A 21,479-nucleotide genomic window follows, 5' to 3' on the forward strand; every position below is an offset into this window, starting at 1 on the left:
ATTAGTTGATGGATTGGTCTTCAAACACATTTTCTTTTATGTATCAGAATATGGAGATTTATTTTGTCCATTTTTTGCTCCTGCAGGATTGGTCTCTCACATCTGTCACCTCTTAACTGAAGCTGCAACAGTGTACCTGGAAATGGACAGTAAAAACAGTATCAAGACTGCAATTGCACTGCTTCTTTCTCTGCTTGATATTTTACACTGCATGCTAACTTATACCACCAACATTGTACGGCTGACTTTGCAGGTAAGGAATTTATTTTCCAGTCCAGTGAATTTCACAACAGCAATGCCATGCCCCTCCCTAATCTTACCCTTATTTATGAATCTTGGATAATGTATAGCCATTTAAATGAAAAAAATGTACTATGAAAGAGAGTGAGAGAAAAAAATGAAAGAAATACAAACACACATCTAAGTGTTCTGTATTTAAGTCTGACAATAGGAAAAGAGGACCCCACCAGGGCCTTGCTAAGGCACCTCTGGTCTTTCAAATTTACAGCCTTAAGGGCCATGGAAGAGTGCCTTATTCACTGGGGCCTTCTCCCAAGTGGATTTCATGCATTGTGTGTGTACTGGCCATCTGGAATGGCTTGAAAAGCTGTTTTTTTGGGTGGGATTTTTCTTTATGGTATTTGTTAAGCACTTACTGTGTGCCAGGCACTATTTCTAAGCACTGGGCTAGATGCAGAGTAATCAGATTGAACACAGTCACTGTCCCACATGGGGTCACAATCTTAATCCCCGTTTTACAGATGACCTAACTGAGGCACAGAGAAGTGAAGTGACTTGCCCAAGTTCCCACAGCAGGTGGAGGCTGAATTAGAACCCGGGTCCTTCTAACTCCCAGGCCCGTGCTCTAATAATAGTAATAATAATAATAATAGTGGTATTTGTTAAGCGCTTACTATGTGCAAATCACTGTTCTAAGCGCTGGGGGGATACAAGGTGATCAGGTTGTCCCACGTGGGGCTCACAGTCTTAAGCCCCATTTTACAGATGAGGTAACTGAGGCCCAGAGAAGTGAAGTGACTTGCCCAAAGTCACACAACTGGCAAGTGGCAGAGCTGGGATTCGAACCCATGACCTCAGACTCCCAAGCCCAGGCTCTTTCCACCGACCCACGCTGCTTCTCTATCCACTAATAATGATAATTGTGGTTTTTGTTAAGCACTTACTATGTGCCGGCACTGTACTATGCACTGGATTAGATATAAGCAAATCATGTTGGTTACAGTCCCTGTCCAACATGGGGCTCTCAGTCTTAATCCCCATTTTACAGATGCCCAGATAAACAAAGTGACTTGCCCAAGGTCACACAGCAGACAAGTAATGGATCTGGATTAGAACCCAGGTCCTTCTGACTCCAGACCTGTGTTCCAGCCACGAAACCAAACTATATTTCTATTACAAGACTATTATTTGATATTTTTGAGCACTTGTAAAAACTAAAATTTCCTGTGGAGTATGACATCAGAGTGATAGTCCCACTTCTTTGGGCAGTACCAGATTTAGTTTTAAAACTCAGAACTTCATTAATCTAAGAGCATTTCACTAATGAGGCATGGAATGTGTATTTCACCCATGGTTACTCTCTACTGAAATCCTTGGATAGTTACCTTGAACTGTCTAGATAGTTGTTCTGAAAAAGGCGAGACACTTACATTCCCTCTACGTACTAGCTCTGTAAAGAAATACCGAGGAAGTATCAGCTAGAAGAAAGTCAGAAGATTTCCGCTAGTCATTCAATCAATAATATTCACTGAGTGCTTCCAGTGTGCAGAACACTGTAATAAGAGCTTGGGAGAGCACCATATAACAATATAGCAGAATTGGTAGACACATTCCCTGTCCACAGTGAGCTGAAATTCGCCACATAAAATAGAAAAAGCTTAGTACAATCAAGTTGTAAAATGTTCTAAGATCTGAATTTTCTCATTGCATAATACACCTGGCTGTACTTTGGGTTCCAAATGTTAGACGTGTTAATAGGATTTTATCAGTGTAGCTAATATATGAACAACAGTCATTTCCTCATCATGTACCTGTAGAAATTCACCCTTATAAATAATATCTGTTGGATTTTTTAAGTGCTTACTGTGTCCCAAGCACTGTATTAAGTGCTGGGGTAGATACAAATTAATCAGGCTCAGGAATTCACAGGCCGAGTAGGAGGGAGAATAGGTATTGAATCTCCATTTTGCAGATGAGGGAACTGAGGCACCGAAAAGTTAAGTGATGTTCCCAAGGTCACATCGGTACATGGCCAAGCTGGGATTAGAACTCAGGAACCCTGACTCCCTGGCCCATGTTCTTTTCATTGGGCCAAGTGAGTATTTGCTGTCCCCAGTGCCTGAAGGCACTGATTTCATTTCTGCTTTTGGTGTCATTATTTTTAAGAACTGACCAGAAGTTCACCTTGTTTTTAATATCTGTATTCCAGGCTAGACTGCCTTTTGTTGCAGATCCCATTTATCTACTGTTATGCCATATATTTTCAGATTTAGGATCATAGTGTTTTTAAAATGTTGCTTCTGCCTATTTGTTTCTGTTCTGCCACCTTCAGTATATCATTCTGCATGTTTGGACAGTCCATTTTTATCCATTCTCTAGCCTATTTTCCTCAATAATATTTACGCAACAGAATTCTGTTTGCATACTTGAGTAACATACCAAAGTAAAAGACACAATCCCTGCTCTTACATGGGGAATGCAGACATAAACTGACAAATGCACAATAGTTGGAGTATGAAAGTAACTTTATTTCATCAGCGTTGATAAGTAAATCAGTAAGAAATAAATCATCATGAAGGTCTAGAGGGCTGGCCCAGAGCGCCTCTGGATCAAAATATACTTCCCAGATAATGCGTGTTCATTCACTCGTATTTATTGAGTGCTTACTGTTTGCAAACCTTGTTCTTGTCTTGGACCACTCAGTGAAGATATGATACTGTGAATGTTATTCTTGACTTGCCTCTTGACTGTAAGATTCTTGTGGGCAGGGAAAGTGCCGACCAGATTCTTTGGACTCTACTCTTCTCAAATGCTTAGTTCAGTGCTCTGCACACAATAACCGCTCAAGGTATACTATCGATTGATTCACTGTTTTGGGACTTCATGGTTTGTGTTTCTCACTTGGCATTTGATGCTAAGAGTGGTATTTGGTGGAACCACTGGATTGATTGAATTCTTCTGGAATACAGATGTGGTAACTGTGAGAAGCCCAGGAATGAACACACAAATTGTTTTACCCTCCACAATTCTGTAGAAAAAGTTGAGAAGCTAGATGCCTCTTTAACTTTGAACCTTATTGGTTATCCTTCCAAAGAACATGCCGACCTCCTTGATTTTGTTTTCTGTTTGCCTTTTCGCGAATTGTTGACTGGTGTACCCTCCCAGATAAGAGTTCAGTGACAGCAATGAGTTCTGTGATTTCCTTGGGAAAACTGATAAGTACCTGGATTTATTTAGGTTTATTATCAGTCTATAGCACTGTAGCAACACAGCGCAAAATCATGTACAGGTCTTCTGGTATCTTTGTCTCCAGAACACAGTCAATCGTTGGTAGATGAGCACTCACTGTGCAGAACATGGTACTAAGTGCCTGGGAGAGGACAACAGAGTAAGTAGACACATCCCTGCTCCTCAGAGAGCTTACAATTTAGCCAAGGTGTCTGACATTAAATTCCAGGTAGTGTAAAGGGTGGGCTGAGTTACCTACGTGCTTAGAAGTCATGGACTCAAGTACTTAGGTGACCCAGCAAGGAAGGAAAATAGGATGGACAGAAGAAAAATTATTCAGGGAAAGCGTTCTGGTGGAGATGTCACTTTAGTAGTTCTTAGTTGCTGCTCTATAATTGTCTCAAAGATTTTGATGATGCTTTTAGCCTTTTTTAGTTGCAAGAGTTTCTTGATGGATTGAGAGTGTACTGTAAGAGCTTTTCAAGTTCCTCCTTAATTTCTCAAACATGGAAACATGGAGTTGTTGGTGCAAGAGTAAACCTCTCTCTCTCTCTCTCTCTCTCACTCTCTCTCACACACACACAGTAAGCACTCAATAAATATAATTGAATGAATAAATAAATGAAGTGGTTAGGCAAGGTGACTTCTAGACTGTAAGCTCACTGTGGGCAAGGAAGGGCTCTACGAACTCTGTTGTGTTATACTCTCCCAACCACTTAGTGCAGTGCTCTGCGCACAGTAAGCAATCAAAAAATATCATTGATTGATTAATCGATCCTCAACTCTGACTTGATTCATACAGATTCTGAGTACGGTGCTCTCTGTACGCAATAGGCACAAAATAGATGCTATTAATGATAAAGATGCAGTGATCAGTGAGGGATCATGGTTCTTTCCACCAGTACCTCTCTACCTCTCCATCCAAACTGCTACTATGTTAATCCAAGCGCCTATCCTATCCTGCCTTGATTACCATTCCAGCCTCCTTGCTGACCTCCCTGCCTCCTGTCTCTCCCCACTCATTTTTCTACAGAAATGTTCAGGCCATGTTTCCCCACTTCTCAAGAACCTCCAGTGGTTGCCCATCAACCTGCACATCAAACAGAAACTCCTTACCATCGGCTTTAAAGCACTCAGTCACTTTGCCTCCTCCGACCGGTCCACACACTTCACTCCTCTAATATCAACCTCCTCACTGTACCTCGATCTCACCTATCTGATCACTGATCTCTCACACACTTCTTGCCTCTGGTCTCGAATGCCCTCCCTCTTCATATCCAACAGACAATTATTCTCCTCTCTTTCAGGCCTTATTGAAGGCTCATCTCTTCCAAGAGTCCTTCCCTGACTAAGTCCTCCTTTCTTCTTCTCTCATTCCTTTCTGTGTCACCTTGACTTGTTCCCTTCATTCATCCCTGCTTCCAGACCCACAACACATACGTATCTGTAATTGTATTTATTTATATTAATATCTTTCTTCCCTCTCTAGACTGTAAGCACACTGTGGGCTGGGAATGTGTCTGTTATATTGTTGTGTTGTTCTCTCTTAAACAGTTGGTACAGTGCTCTACATACATTAAGCGTCGACTAAATATGATTGACTGACTTCTTGATGACATACTCTAGAGTTCTTTGGTATTTCTTTAGTATTTCATAAGTTCAGGAATAGTCTGTATTGTCATCTGATGCTCATTCAGCCCCCTAGAACGACCACAGGGGCCCATGTGGTTTTTCCAGTGATTTGAAAAGGACCAGATGGAAGAATAGAGTTGCCATAATGAGCTGTGAATTGGTTATAATGTCATGCCACTCTGCCAGGATTGCCTGCTTACCATAATGAGCTGTGTATTGGCTATAATATGATGGGACTCTGCCAAGATTGCCTGCCTAGCCTAATGAGCTATGAATTGGTTATAATGTAATTCGACTCTGCCAGGATTGCCTGTTATAAAGCTCATTTCAAGCAGATGACAGGATCAGGGTGCCAAGCTAATAAATGACTTTTGTCCCACAACCATCTTGAATTTCACCTGGTCGGATAGAAGCCTTATAGTATTTACATTACTTTGAAGCCATCTATCCCCATTCCCTTATTTAATAATGTTGGCATTTGTTAAGCGCTTACTATGTGCAGAGCACTGTTCTAAGGGCTGGGGTAGATACAGGGTAATCAGGTTGTCCCACGTGGGGCTCACAGTCTTCATCCCCATTTTACGGACGAGGGAACTGAGGCACCGAGAAGTGAAGTGACTCGCCCAAAGTCACACAGCGGACAGGTGGAGGAGCCAGGATTAGAACCCACGACCTGTGACTCCTGAGCCCGTGCTCTTTCCACCAAGCCACGCTGCTTCTCTACCATCAAAAGAGTGGGACGGACCTGGGAATTAGAAGATGTGGGTTCTAATTCTGGCTCTGCCAGGTGCCTGCTGTGTGACCACGGGCAAGTCACTTCACTTCTCTGTGTCTCTGTTTCCTTATCTGTAAAATGGGGATCAAATCCAACTCCCTCTACTTAGACTGTGAGCCCCATGGGCGGAGAAAGTGTCCGTTTATTGGGTACTCTCCCAAGTGCTTAGTAGAGTTCTCTGCACACAGTAAACGCTCAAATAAATATGATTGAATGAATGAATGTGGGACGGGTACTGTGTCCAACTTGAGTATCTTGTATCTACCACAGTGCTTGGCACATAAGTGCGTAAATATTATTATCATCAATATTATTATTATTGTTTTCTTATGGGAAGTTTTGAAAACATGAAGGTATTTGAGCACTTGACTGATGTTTGGTATCAAGAATGCCCGTACTCAGCATCAGTGTGTTCACGGAGGCCATGGAACGCAGACAGCTCAACAGTACGGAGTCAGTGCTCAGCTCAAACAGCTTTATCCGGCAGGGAACAAGAGAAGAGTGAAGGCTGGTTTCAGGCATAATCTACGAGTGTTGAACTGAAAGGGGGATCCAGCCAACAGGAAGGGCAGAAAAAAAGGTTTTTAAAAACAATGAAGCCCAGCCCAAACAGTATGGTGTTCTGTGGGCCTTTCAGATAGTGACCCCAGTGGACCAGCAACAATCAGTACAACCCAGTCTGCATACTTTGCTTCTGTGACTCCAACTTACTCACTGTACCTCAATCTCTCCTCTCTTGCTTCTGCCCTCTCGCTCACATCCTGCCTCTGGCCTGAAACTCCATCCCCCTTCATATTCAACAGACCATCACTCTCCCAGCCTTCAGAGCCTTATTAAAAGCACATCTCCTGCAACACTTCCCCGACTAAGCCCTCATTTCCCCTACTCCCACTCTCTTCCGCATCACCCTTGCACTTGGTTTTGTACCCTTTTTTCACTCCAGCCTCAACCCCAGAGCACTTATGTCCATATCCATAATCTGTTTATATTAATATCTGTCTCCCCCTCTAGAGAAGTAATGTGACCCGATGGAAAGAGCATTAACTTAGGAGTCAGAGGACTGGGTCCTATTCCTGACTCCATCCCATGCCTGCTGTGTGACCTTGGGCAAGTTACTTCACTTGTCTGTACTTCAATTATCTGTAAAATGAGATTAAACCCTACTCCTTTCTACTTAGACTGTGAGTCCCATGTCTGACCTCATTAACTGTATGGATCTCAGCGCTTAGGACGCTCCATGGCACATAGAAAGCACTTAACTACCATAATAATTATTATTATTAGACTATAAACTCCTCCAATCAACTGTATTTATTGAATGCTTACTACATGAAGAAAACTGTACTAAGCATTTGGAAGAGTACAGTGAAACAGAATTAGCAGGCGCGTTCCCTGCCCATAATGAGCTTATAGTCTAAAGGGGGAGACAGACATTTATTGACAGGGAACTTATGTACCACCTTTTTATATTGTACTCTCCCAAGTGCTTAGTACAGTGCTCTGCACACAGCAAGTGCTCAATAAATGAGATTGATTTTACTGATTTCAGCAAAGGCCTCGAGAAGTTTGGGATCCCAAGAGGCTCTCTGGAAAAGAAACTCAGTCCTTCTAGGAACTATCTTTTTACCTGCTCATCCTTTTAAGAATGGACTGTGGCTTGTACATAAGTGTTAACAACATCAACTTCTTCTCTCAAAATATTTCTTGGGAGGAACAGAGGTAGCAAATACTAGTATTCTGTTTTATGTGTTGACATAAGAATAATATGGCCTAGTAAGAAGTGCGTGCCTTAGTGGAAAGAACACAGGTCTGGTAAATCAGAAGGACCTGGGTTCCCATCCTGGCTCTGCCACTTGTCAACTGTGTGACCTTGGGTAAGTCACTTAACTCCTCTATGTCTCAGTTACCTCATCCGTAAAATGAGGATTAAATTCTCCTCTCTCCAAATTAGACTGTGAGCCCCCATGTGGGACAGGGACTGTGTCCAACCTGACTGTCTTGTATCTACCCCAGTGCTTAATGCAGTGTCTGCTATATAGTAAGCACTTAAGTACCATTGAAAAAATAGCAAAAGCAACAAATAATGAGAGCAAGGCACTTCATAAAAGCCATGGTGGCACAAAGTCAGATCCAAAAATATATTAGCCATTATCTGTAAGTCAGTCAGTGGTATTTATTGAGCACTTAACTGTATGCAGAGCACTGTACAAGTGCTTGGGAAAGTACAGTACAGCAGAATTGGTCCACACGTTCCCTGCCCACAAGGAGCTAACCCTAAAGAATGATAGCATTTTTTAGAATTCGTGTTTGTACTGACAGCTTGTATGATAATTCAATGAGATGGTTTTACGGACATCTTCCCAAGTTTAAGTTAATACTATAAGTGCTTCCTGATGTTGGACTAGATTGCGTTGGGCCATCAATCAGTAGTATTTATTGAATGCTTACTATGTGCAGAGCACTGTACTAAGCACTTGGGAGAGAAGCAGCGTGGCTTAGTGGAAAGAGCCCGGGTTTGGGAGTCAGAGGTCATGGTTCGAATCCCGGCTCTGCCACTTGGCAGCTGTGTGACTGTGGGCAAGTCACTTAACTTCTCTGTGCCTCAGTTACCTCATCTGTAAAATGGGGATTAACTGTGAGCCTCACGTGGGACACCCTATTACCTTGTATCCTCCCCAGCGCTTAGAACAGTGCTTTGCACATAGTAAGCGCTTAACAAATAGCAACACGGTATAACGGGATTTGCAGACATGTTCCCTGCCCATAACAAGCTGGCTCTCCAGGGGGGAATCTGGCGAACGGAAACAAGCTTCAAAGCCGCATCTCTCAGTTGATCTCCTGCAGAGCCCCCCAAAGAGCAAACTGTATCAAGGTTGTCAAGTCCTCATGAAATCCTGAGCTTATATTGTCTTTTCCTTTATTGCATGTCATGAGAGAAGAATGAAAAGTCTCTATTTCTTGTGAGTGTTTCACTCCTTATTACCTATTCCACAGTGGTGGTTATAAGTCTTTGTGATACAAAAGATAGTTACTGTCAAGAAAGGCTTTGCTCCACCAGTGAAAGATCATTGGTGGTAGATTGACGCTATAAAGGATCAGAGCCTGAAGAGCTACTGAATCCTCTTCCAGGAATGGTCCAGATGACAGAAAGAAGCAAAACCCACTAGTTGATAGTTTTTCTCAAAAGCTCATTTTTCCACTCTTTGGTGATTTCAGAGTGTTAATGATAGCCTTAGATCTCTTCTCACCTCTTCACTTCTGCTTCTTCCAGGATCAGTGATCAGTGCCTTTGACTACTATTCACAGCCAGGCATCCTGGCTGTGGCATGGAGCAGAGGAGCCTGAAAATATCCTGGCAAGCAGGAGCAAAAATGGGAATATGTGCACCAAAAGGATATAATAATAATTATGGTATTTGTTAACCACTTACGGGCTTGGGAGTCAGAGGTTGGGGGTTCTAATCCCGGCTCGGCCACTTGTCAGCTGACTGACTTTGGGCAAGTCACTTCACTTCTCTGTGCCTCAGTTACCTCATCTGCAAAATGAGTATTAAGACTGTGAGCCCCACGTGGGACAACCTCATTACCTTGTATCTACCCCAGTGCTTAGAACAGTGCTTGGCACATAGTAAGCACTTAACAAATACCATCATCATTATTATTATTGTTATTTCTATGTCCGAGGCACTATACTAAGCACCAGGGTGATTACAAGCAAATTGGGTCGGACACAGTCCCTGTCCCACGTAGAGCTCACAGTCTCAGTCCCCATTTTACAGATGGGGGAACTGAGGCACAGAGAAGTGAATTGACTCTGCCCAAGCAGACACGTGGCAGAGTCAGGATTAGTACCCATGACCTTCTGACTCCCAGATCCATGCTGTATTAATTACACCATGCTTTTCTGAACCCCAAAATTGCACCTACAAATCGGAATCCCTTTCAGCTCTCTTGAACATAAACATGCACACAGACTTTGTAGACTGTTCCTAAAAATTAATATTTGTGCTTTATGAAAGGAGAGATGCCTCTTATATTGTACTCTCCCAAGTGTTCTGCACACAGTGAGCGCTCAGTAAATAGGATTGAATGAAGAAATGGAAAGTGAAATGAAAACAAGGCTACTGATGGTGGGATTTTCTCGGTGCATGTTGGGTGTGACCGATAAAACACAGGTGTGCTGATTTATCCAGACTCTCATCCTCACTGGGTGCCTTGTGGATCTCTTGCATCTGTTACCCTCAGTAACAAATGCTATTGCTGTGTTAGATGCCCCTTATTCTGGATATTTAGGGACTGCAAGATGTTGGAAATTCATTACTGGCTTTGTTGCAAGTTAACCCCTGTTTACTGAGTCATTCTTCAACCTGTCTTCCTGCCACCATTTTATGTAACTTTTAAAGTCTCTGGAGACCACATCGGTCTTGATAAAGAGGGGAAGTGGGATCTCAGGAATGGCTTGGCTTGATGAAAGGGGATTATTTTCCATTTTGCCATTTAATGGGATTTCCTAGGCTGGCAGACCTTAAAGTGGTCTGGGAGACAGCCTGAGAGGGTTGAGGGGCTGGGAAGATGGAACTGGCCTGAACTAGAACACCAGTGACTGCCAAAACAGGACATATTCCTCTAAATTTCGTGGCATCTCTGGCTAGAAGGACATAGAAATGAACTGCAATTGGAGGAGGAGTCATCGTCACTATGTGTATACGGAGGATATGCGAGCATCAGGAATGCAGTACCCATTGGCTTTCCTGGTCTTTTAAAGCCAATCAAAGTTTATGCACATATCCAGGGCGAATGATCATCTCATCAGCTTCCCCTGTTCCTTTTCAAAACTAGTATTATGTTTTCCAAGAAGGAAACTTGCTCACTGATAAGAGGAAAAAGGATATTAAAGTCAAAAGAAAAAAATACTTATAGATTGATGACCTGTCACACCTCCTGCTTCAGGGATTAGGAAATCACTAGTTTGGAACTGAAAGGCCTTGCTCTTCTAAGAGAACACTGCAATAGTTACTTTGTGGAGAATTTTCCCCTTCTTACTCCAACACCCAGTATAAGCCACCGGAAAAAGAGAGAATAGCAGTTAACAGTTGAGAAGAATACCTGTTTATTCTTCAGGAATAGATAAACCATGTTCTGAGAGGACAAGTTATTTTAAAGCAGGTAAATGTTAATTATCGAAGAGTCCTCTGACCAAAAAAAAGGGGGAGGGGGACCCATGCCTATTAAAAACATTCTGGTGAATGAACTTGAGCTTGCTAGGGGAAGGAAGCTCTGGTCCTTCCTGTGAGGAGAAGCAAAGACTAATGTGAATGTACATAGGTAGGTGAAAAGTATAGGGAAATTTGTTACCATTGGAAGTTGGACAGGTTGCAAGTATCAGAGGTTCAAAAGAGTTTGGATGAATTCAAGGATGAACAAGAGGGGGAAATTAAGGATGTTGGATGGTTCATTCCTAAATATTAGGGTATCAGAGGTTCAAAAGGGTTTGGATGAATTCAAGGATGAACAAGAGTGAAAATTAAGGATGTCAGATGGTTCATTTGTAAATATTTGGGTCGAGGTCAAGGAGAGCAACCATTATATGGTACTCTGAGCACCCTGCTGCATTGTTGGAAACCAAATAGTCAATTCTCTTAAAACAAGGGAGCAATATTCTTAAGGATCCCCACATTCAAGAAAATTTACCTTATAGCATATTCACGCTCACTGACACTAGCCATTTCTTCCACCATGGCAACCTGTTCTCTCCAGATAGATGGCTGTTATTGGAAGAATATTCCCCAATTCCTCCACAGTTTTCTATCAAAAATGCATTGTGAAAACATACATTATGGGAGAACTGAGAATACTGAGCTGAAGGAGCATAGGTCTAAGCCGGTAATGGTTTTTCTTTCATTCTCATGAATGAAATGTATACCTACCACAGATTCTGTAACAACATTCCTCCTCTCTCCTCTAAATCATTCAGGCTTTGAAATAGTAATTTTAGTCGGCTATTCATCATAGAACTCCAGTGAGAATATGGTCCTAAAATATAGATCTATTTTATTTCCCTCGTTTCAGTTTTAGCATAAAGGCTTGCTGGACTCATGTTTCAAGACTATCAGTGCAATTATATTCAGTAATGTTATCTATATACAAGTCTTGCCTAAGTGGTGTAGGTAGAACGATATATTGGTGTGAATATATTTGGAATGCTTTTGATAAATAGCTTCCATTCTCAATTTTTTTTTAATGTACAAATGAGGGTTGTGACATGACTGTGTGAATGGATCTTCTTGCACCTTGAGCTTGTAAGAGATTACAACTGCTTGTTTGGGGGGCGGGGGTCTCCATTTTCTCAAGCATCAGAGTAAATAGAAAATTATCTCTTTCTCTCATTTAGATTTACCCCATCTAATGGATGCAGTGTGCAATTCCAAGTGAACATTCTCACTGTGAGTCTTTTTCTTTCTGCTTTCTCATTTAAGGCCCAGAAGTCTGGAACAGGAGGGGACACTCAGGCTGCTGAAGACCTTCTGCTTATCAATAAACCCCTGACAGACCTAATTAGCTTACTTATTCAGCTGGTAAGAATTTTCTTGTTTGTATGTCTGTTGGAATATTGCTGAAGTTGAAATTCCTCATTTGAATTTCACATCTCTCAGCGCTCAGTGCTGGATTTTCATTTATTTTAGGGCTTTAGTAGAGAGACATTGCTAAAGGACTGTTTACTGAAGAATATCAGAAATTTTCCAGTATTTTTCATATCGGGGTCAATACAAAGTTGGGGCTAAATTCCAGTAGGTTCTCAGTCCAGTACCTTTTTGGTGGGCTTGGGAAGAAGTACGAAATTAGAAAACCTGGCTAACCTAACTGGGAAGGGGAAGCCAGCACTTCTTCAATATGTAAATACTGTACTCTTCTATAGGCCTGGTCAAATAGTAAGAGAATGAGGGCAAGGATTGTGGAGGATGCAGTGAAGTCGTAATTAGAGAAAAGAGTAGCCCACGGGAGGTTGATGGGGGGAAAGGGACAAGGAAAGTCAGCAAGGGACCTTTCTGTGGGAAAGCTGGCTTGACTAGCCTACTCTCAGCCCTCTCTCCCCCAACCTCTGCCCTTCTGCTCCTCCCTGAAACACTTTCAGGGCCAGCTCTCTTTTTGATGTTTCTGCTTCGCCTCAGAAATGGGGGTAGAATCGATGGTGATCAGTCAGATACTCTTAATATTTATTCGGTCTGGTGTTTTTGATAACTGGCCAACATCCTTGCCGCATTAATACTGTGGCTAGAAAATCTTTAAAGAAATGACTCTCACATTTTCAGAAAATGCAAACTAAGGTAAGTTTAATGCTTTTTGCACTTAGTAAAGTTATCAAATTGGTCTTTCCATTGGCAGGATACCAACTGAATTTTCATCTGTACTGCTGATCTAATAATCTGTGTCTCAGAGGGCTTAGTACTTCCTTCCAAAATGGAATTATTTACCATCAGTTTACCTACCCAGTAATAAATAGCCTCATCTGGGTGGTTGTTACTTATTTTTGGTTATTTTATCAGAATATCCAAGTTGAAGGGAATCATAAAGTCATCATTAAATCCATAAAACAACATTTATTGAGAGCTTACTGTGGACAGAGAACTATACTAACCGCTTGGGAGAGTATGTAGGTAAGCAAGATTTCTGCCCATAGGCAGCTTACAGACTAGAGGGGGAGACAGACATTTAAAAGAAATTTCAGATGAGTATGTACATAATTGCTTTGGATTTGGAATGAAAATCAATGTGCTTAAGAGGTAGAGCCTCAAGTGCATAGTTGATGCAGAAGGAAGGGTGAATGGAGAACATGAGGGCCTAATCAAGGAAGGCCTCTTGGAGAGGGCATGATTTTAGTAGATTTCTGAAGCTGGGGAGAGTGGTGGTCTGTAAGGTATGATTGGGGAGGGAGTTCCAAGCCAGAGGGATAACACAGGTAAGGGGTCAGCCATGGAAAAAAAGGAGGCTGCGGTACCGTGAGTAGATTGGCATGAGAGGATTGAAATGTGCGGGCTGGGTTGGGTTGCAGTAGGAGATAAGCAAGATAAGATAGGAAGTGATAGGAACTGATCAGTAGAATGTCTATTTTGTTGCCCTTGCCAGAAAGCAAATGGGTAACTTCCTACTTGAAAGGCCTGCTTGCCATACAAACAATTTTGTTTTTGAGTTGCTCCTCCCAGAAAAGCAAGGGAAAGGAAGCAGCGGGCCTAGTGGGTAGAGCACAGGCCTGGGAGTCAGAAGGACCTGGGTTCTAAACCTGGGGCCACCACCTGTCTGCTATGTGACTTTGAGCAAATCACTTAACTTCTCTGAGCCTCAAGTACCTCATCTGTAAAATGGGGATTAAGACAGTGAGCCAACCTGATTAGCTTGTATTTACCCCAGCGCTTAGAACAGTGCTTGACAAGTACTAAGTACCTAACAAATACCATTATTTAAAAAAAAACAAACCACCATTTAGAAAAAATACTTGGGAGTTTAGAAGGACAAGTTTCCCCATTTCCATGCTGGGGAAGGAGAATCACAATAGGAAAGATGCCACTAAAGGAAAAAATAGGTAGAAGTCCTCACTTCACAAATCTTCTCTTTTTCAAGAAGGAAAAGGAAGGCAGTAATTTTACATGTCCCCATCACGTAGTAATATTCAGTCCCTTAACAAACTTAAGATATATAACTAATGAAGACAGTCCTGAAGAATGCCAGCATGGCAGCATAAATGTCTGATGAGCCTCGGTTTCATTACAGTGTTGGTGCCCTGTTGGCCTTGTTTGATGGCAGTGTGGAAGATTTGGGCTCAGTGCTCTGAAAGAAGCAGACTCCCCTAGCTCTGTCTCCCTCCCTGCAGAAATATAGGAGGGTCAGCCTCAGAATTGTTTGTTGAGCGTGTTTCTGTCCCAATAAACCTAACTACCGTAACAAACCATTAATAGAGGGAAAAAAAAAATTCTGGCAATGGTGCAATTGCTGAAACTTGAAATGGAGTTTCGATTCTCTACCCTGAAGCGGAACATGTGTTGCCTTGGGAGTGAGCTTGATAGTCCTAAAGTAGATGAGGAATACAGACACGAGACTGTCATTTTTGGAGAGCCTGGAGCAGACGGGCTTGTCTGCACAGGAAAATATTGTCTGTTAAATGGCCGCATACGCTTCTACCAAAGTCGAAATCCGGAGTCGGTCGACTGACTTTAAGTACGTGACTGGTCCAAGCGGTTGTCTTTGAATTGAGATGGATATGATATTTCTGTTTAAAGATTTACTGGGCTTTAGCCTAAATAAGCCATTAATTGACAGACAGAGCTTAGCATCTTTCCTCTGAACTTCATCCATTCTTCTTATGCACCATGTTGTTAATCATCAACATCAGTAGACAGTCACCACCATTTTTTCAGAATTATTTGATTGTCGCTCTGCACTGAATTTGCTGCATCCTCCCCTTTTCGCTCACAGCTGGGCAGGTCATGCCATTTATTACCCTATACCATCTTCCAAATGCAGCCTTTACTTTTTCTCCAATTGCTTAGATATTGATTTTTTCCTTGAATAGGCCCCCTAGCAACAGGATCACTTTCAGTAACTCACAGCATGCATGAACCGGAGTGATACTTCAAGACATTCTAGCTTGGTGTTTCCTTGCTCCTGGCATGGGAATCAGAGCTTTTCCATCTTCAAGCACCATCCACACAAACACCCCCAATCTTTTGCTGTCATACCTTCTGCCAATGTCCTGTGCAATGATGCCTTGACTCAGAGGCAGAAGCCCCAGGGGACACCAGGGTCCAGTAGCAGAATGGCACTGAAGCAAGCAAAAGTGCCTCAAAAATCTACTAATAAAGAGCGGCTTTGGGGGCAACTTGCTCCCCACCCCCTTCCCCTGCAAAGTCCCCAGGCTTCATCCACCCCTGGCACCAAAAATGGGAAAAGGAAAAATTCTTGCTAGTCCTTGCATTGGTCTTCCTTTTTACATTACTATCTCCTACATTATAAACTCACAATGCCACTTCTAAGGGCATTTTCCTCTTCCACCACCTCACTTGAAACTTTCTCTTGTTTTGAGCTACTTTGACATTCCTTCATGCTTCTGTGGAAAAAAAAAGACATCTTGCATTTTCTACTTTCAAACCCTCCCTTTACATCCCTTTTTGCCCTCCTCCCCACCCCCTACACTGGTCTCCCCTCCCTGCTTAGACTGTGAGCCCCACATGGGACCGGGACTCTGTCTGACCCGATTATCTTGTTACTGCCCCAGTGCTTTAGTACAGTGCTTGGCAAATAGTAAGTGCTTAATTGCCACAATTAAAACAGTGCTTGTCACAGTAAGTGCTTAACAAATACCATCATTATTAATAGTAGTAGTAATATTGTTATTATAACTACTCTTACTACCTAGGTAGTAATACTCTTCGCTAGACTCACTATCATTTTCATCCTGAAATCAAGCCTATTTCTTACTCTGCATTCCAGTCTCTCCAGCTCTTCCAGGAATTTTCTAGTCACCCAATTCACTCAAAGAATTATATCAAGATTAATATTATAGTTTCTTTGTATGCACATAATAATGATTGTGGTATTTTTTTAAGTGCTTATGTGCCAGGCACTGTACTAAGTGCCGGGGTGATTACAAGCAAATTGGATTGGACACAGTCCCTGTCCCATGAAGGGCTCGCAGTCTCAATCCCCATTTTACAGATGGGGGAACTGAGGCACAGAGAAGTGAAGTGACTTGCCTAAGGTCACACAGCAGACACGTGGCAGAGCCAGGATTAGAACCCATTACCTTCTGACTCCCAGGCCCATGCTGTATCTACTATGCCATGCACCTTCTCATCTGACTTGTTATCCCTGTGCCATTAATTTTTAAAGTCATCAAGGTTAAGACTTTTACTGTATTTCCCCACATGAGCAGTGTAGCAAGCATGTATGGCTACATATTATTAATAATTATCATAATAGTAAGGCAGCTGTGAGAAATATCCTTGCTAAAGATGAAATTCATGGAGATTTTTGAACCGGTTTTGAAAGAAACATGTGGAATCTCTTTTCATGAGAGTGTTGGATTAGAATATACAAGACATTATTTTCAATGTGGGATGCGATCAGTGAAGTTCCTTACTGAAACTCCTGCATCTTGACTAGAAGCATCTTAAGAACCACTCTAACCCTCGAATGCTATGAAATCTCTTTATGCAACATAATAAATCGAGTATGTTAACAATGTGAATTCTGTGTATAGTTGTAAAGTACGTTGCTATACAAAGAATCTCCTGGTTTAAAATGACGTTTTCCCCTGAAAATTAAGGTAATCCATTTTGATAATAATATGTAAAGCATATCATCTTCCTAAAAAATAGGAAATTAAAAATGCAATATGGCCTGATTGGTAGGACAGGGGCCTGGGTGAGAGTTCTAATCCCAACTCCACCCCTTGCTTGCTCTGTGACCTTGGATGAGCCAGTTAACTTTCCTATGCCTCAGTTTCCACATCTGTCAAATGAGAATTCAATATATGTTATCCCTTCCATGTAGACTCTGAGCCCCATGTTGAAAAGGGACTTTGTTTGCCCTGATTATCATGTATCTACCAGTGCTTAGTAACTTGCTTGACAAATAGTAAGTGCTTAAGAAATAGCATTAATATTATTATTACTGGCTTGCTATCTGGGCCTCTTATTACTGTACATTTAATGATACAAGAGAGTGCAAGAGCTGGCTACCTCTTCTCAAAAAACTTTGACTTCAGTTATGCAGAACATCATCTGTTTTTCTTTTTTCTGCGTGTAATTTGTTGATGTTGAAGATGTTCTCCACCCTATAATGTTTTGTTTTGGTCTTTTGGTTTTGATTATTGTTGCCTACTTATTTCATGCTTCCTCCTTTAGGAAAGATACACCCTCCACTCTTATGATATATGTGAATATACTAGTTCCTAGCATTCTCTCGAAATAGCAACCACTTTTTCTACGAGATCACTAAAGGGCTGAAACAACCTCTGCCAGTTCTTTCATTCTTCTCCTAACCACTTTTCTGCTTTTGTCAATGATCGTGTCATTTATCTGCTCTCATTACAGGGATCATATTTTCTTGTTTAGAAAAAAACTGTGGAAAATTAAGCTGCCAAAACAAGTTAATAAGTGCAGTCAAAATTGATTTCGATGTATTCTTTTCTATTTTCTTTAAGTTATTAATTTAGAAGATGTTTTGCAGAGCAAGAAATTTTCTCCCACACTATCTAATGTTTATGTGATAATTACCTATTATAAGTAAGTGCATGTTTCTGGCCTGGTAATGAAAATTTTTCTTTGTACCATTTCTCAAATTATTATGTACTGTGTATAGCTCTCCTCGCTGGAGGGAATGAAAATCATTTTCTCTAGGCTCTCCATTTTATTAATCATTTACATTTTGTTAAATTTGGATTCTGGTAGAAGCGGGAGCTTTCAAATTAAATTTATATTTGTTCCACATTATTTCAACCCCTGCTCTTCCACGGTCTTACTGTGTGGATGTCCATGACAATTAGTTTTTTTAATAATCATTGGTATTTATTGAGCACTTACTGTATGCAGAATCCTGTATTAAGCACTTGGGAGAGTACAACAGAATAAATACATCCAATCTCTGCCCGCAAGGAGCTTACAATCTAATGGAATTTTAACAACAGCCGACAGTAGCCCTCACTACTATCGGCTGTTGTTAAAATTCCATTAGATTGTAAGCTCCTTTTAAAGCTGCTTTTAAAACTGAGGGCCAGGATTTTTACTCCTTTAACTTTTTTTTTTAACCGGGCAAGGTACTAAGTTCTGGGGTAGGTACAGGAATCAGGTTGGACACAGTCCCTGTCCCACGTAGGGCTCATAGTCTTAATCCTCATTTTACAGATGAGGTAACTGAGACACAGAGAAGTTGCCCAATGACTTGCCCAAGATCCCACAGCAGACAAGTGGCAGAAGTGGGATTAGAACCTAGGTCCTTCTGACTGGCAGGCCCATGCTCTGACCTCTAGGCTATGCTGTTTCTCTAAATTGTCCCTAACTTCTTTAGCTTCTCTTAACTATGATACTTCCCCTATGTAATTTATTTTAGTGTCTGTCTCCCACCACTAGACTGTAAACCCCTAAAGAGGAGGGATAACGTCTGAATGTTGTAGTGGTGGGGAGGGTATCAAAGTGCTTAGGGGATAAAGACCCAAGTGCATAGGCAATGCAGGAAAGAGAGAGAGAATAGGATGAAAAGATGTGAGATTAGTCAGGAAAAGCTTCCTGGAAGACATATGATTTTAGAAGGGTTTTGAAGATAAGGAGAATGGTGATTATGAAGGTGCATGAGTTAGCAAGGGGTCAGTGACAAGAGAGACAAGATCAAGGAATAATAAGTACATTGGTATTAGAGGAGCATATTATGCAGGCCATGTTTTAGAGGAAGAGGAGTAAGGTCAGAAAGAGAGCTGATTTAGTGCCTTAAAGCTGATGGTGAGAAGTTCCTATTTGATGTAAAGATGGATAGGCAACCATTGGTGGGTTTTGATGAGTGGGAAGTTGTGTGCAGGATGATTCTTTTAGAAAAATCCATGCAGCAGAGTGGATGAAGTACGGACTGGAGAGGGGAGAGACTGGAGGTAGGGAGGTCAGCCATTTTTGCTTTGACTGCATTCTGCCATTTTATTCTAATCACAAGCTCCAGTGGCAGTTAACTCTCTGATCATGAAAAGTCATGGGGTAATTCAGAATGGGATGGGGAAATCCAGAGCTCATCACACACTTCAGGTACCCTCAACACCTCTCTAGTCTGTCACAAAGATGTTGGCTGCCTCCTGGAAGAAGAGTCTGTCATACTGTTGCAAAGAGTTTATGCCTATCCTTGAACAAGTTACCAACTAAAGAGCGTCCTCTGTCTTCAGTCAGAAGTGGCAGTTTTCTAAGTCCAGTTGTAGTTAATGCTGCGACGGTGTACTTGGATGGGCTCACTGGTCTCTCTGGGGCATTAAAGGCTTCAGGAGAAATTAGCAGAAGTAGTCAACCACCTGGTCCTCTTGGTGTTGTATAAATTACCCCTGCTAAAATTCCAGAAGTGTTACTTGCCTTTATCCTAATCGTTTGAAAATAAAAAGATAGTAGAGGGAAGTCCCTGCTTGATTTTTTTCTTTTTTTAACACTTGTCTCTTGGCTGGTTATATAAAGTAGGGGTGTGATTTTTAAAGTTCTTATCATTAAACTGGTTATAATTTGAAATTCCAGTTGAATTTCTTACCCAATTTTGTGTTCAAGGCAACTCAAAATTAAACCTGAGAGCCTCTACGAAAGATTGAAAGCCCCCAATCAATTAATAGTATTTCCTGAGCACCTACTATGTGCCAAGCACTGCACTAAAGTACTTGAGAAAGAATAACAGAGGTAAAAAGGCACGATCCCTGCCCACAAGGATTTTACAATCTACACGGGGAGACAGAAGCCAAGTGTTATGCAGATGGGAGGAAGAAAAGACTGGAAAGATAGATAAATGAAAAATCAAGAGTTTGAATTGTAGAGTAGGTTGGGGGTGAAAGATGGAAGCGGAGTCAGAAAAGAGACTGAGAAAGTGGCAGAAAGGTAGGAGAACTGAGTTATTAATGTTTCCAGAAGAAGGGAGTGCTTCAGCATTTCAAAGTCATCTGAGAAATCAAGGAAGATGAGGGGTGAGTAGAGTCCATTAGACTTGGTACCAAGGAAATTAACGGTGACCTTGGAGAGTGCAGTCTCAGTGGAGTGAAAGTGCCACAAACCAGACTGTAGTGGATTAAGAAGGGAATTGGAGAAAAGGAAATGGAGGCAGTCCTTTTGAGGATTTTGGGCAGGAATAGAAGTAGAGGGATAGGGTATTACTTGGAGAGAGGTATTCTCTTTCCTCTCAGTGCCTTGAATATTGGAGGATCTCAAATAATCAACCACAGAATTGTCATGTAGTGCACATTGTCACCAATAATGAAAAAATTTCCCCCAGTTCAGCTGACAGTTCTCTTGATCGCAGAATAAGAAAGGCCAAGCACTCATCCATAGTGCTGCAGTACTATAATAAAGCTTATTTTTGACACCAAATAAGTAACTATGACTCAGCCTCTGAAACAGATATGTCAAATAAGAGACTGTGAGCTTGTTGTTGGGTAGGGATTGTCTCTGTTGCCAAACTGTGTTTTCCAAGTGCTTAATACAGTGCTCTGCACCCTGTAAGTGCTCAGTAAATATGATTGAATGAATGAATATCATTTTTCAACATCTGATTTTCTGACTACAGCTAAGACTGTGTTCATCTATGTACTTGTCTAATCACCCATATTTTTTCCGTGCAACCCCCAACAAGGACAAGAATCAGTGGGGTTTTTTAAAAGCATTTATTTTGTGAATCTATCTCTTGTGACATTCACTAGTACCAATTCATAATATCCTGCTTGAGGACAAGGCAGCTGACTTTTATGACTTTTGAAAAGTCCCCACTTTTTAGACAGCTGTAATTCACTTCGTATCAAGTGAAAAAACATTTCTGCACACAATGAACATGACCATTTAAGATAGGTTTCCATTTTTATAAACGGAACACATTTTTTCCTTATTCTC

At 41.5% G+C, this 21,479-nt stretch overlaps 1 protein-coding gene across 1 annotated transcript in view; it reads left to right on the plus strand.

Moving 5' to 3' along the window:
* Window positions 1-21,479, plus strand: part of ULK4 (unc-51 like kinase 4) — a 497,317-nt gene that overhangs the window by 338,413 nt on the left and 137,425 nt on the right. Inside the window, 2 exon segments of the mRNA XM_029071432.2 lie at window positions 87-253; window positions 12,351-12,449. Coding sequence (XP_028927265.1) covers window positions 87-253; window positions 12,351-12,449 — 266 coding nt within the window.

The sequence above is a fragment of the Ornithorhynchus anatinus genome, chromosome 8 (assembly GCF_004115215.2).
Source record: "Ornithorhynchus anatinus isolate Pmale09 chromosome 8, mOrnAna1.pri.v4, whole genome shotgun sequence".
NCBI lineage: Eukaryota > Metazoa > Chordata > Mammalia > Monotremata > Ornithorhynchidae > Ornithorhynchus > Ornithorhynchus anatinus.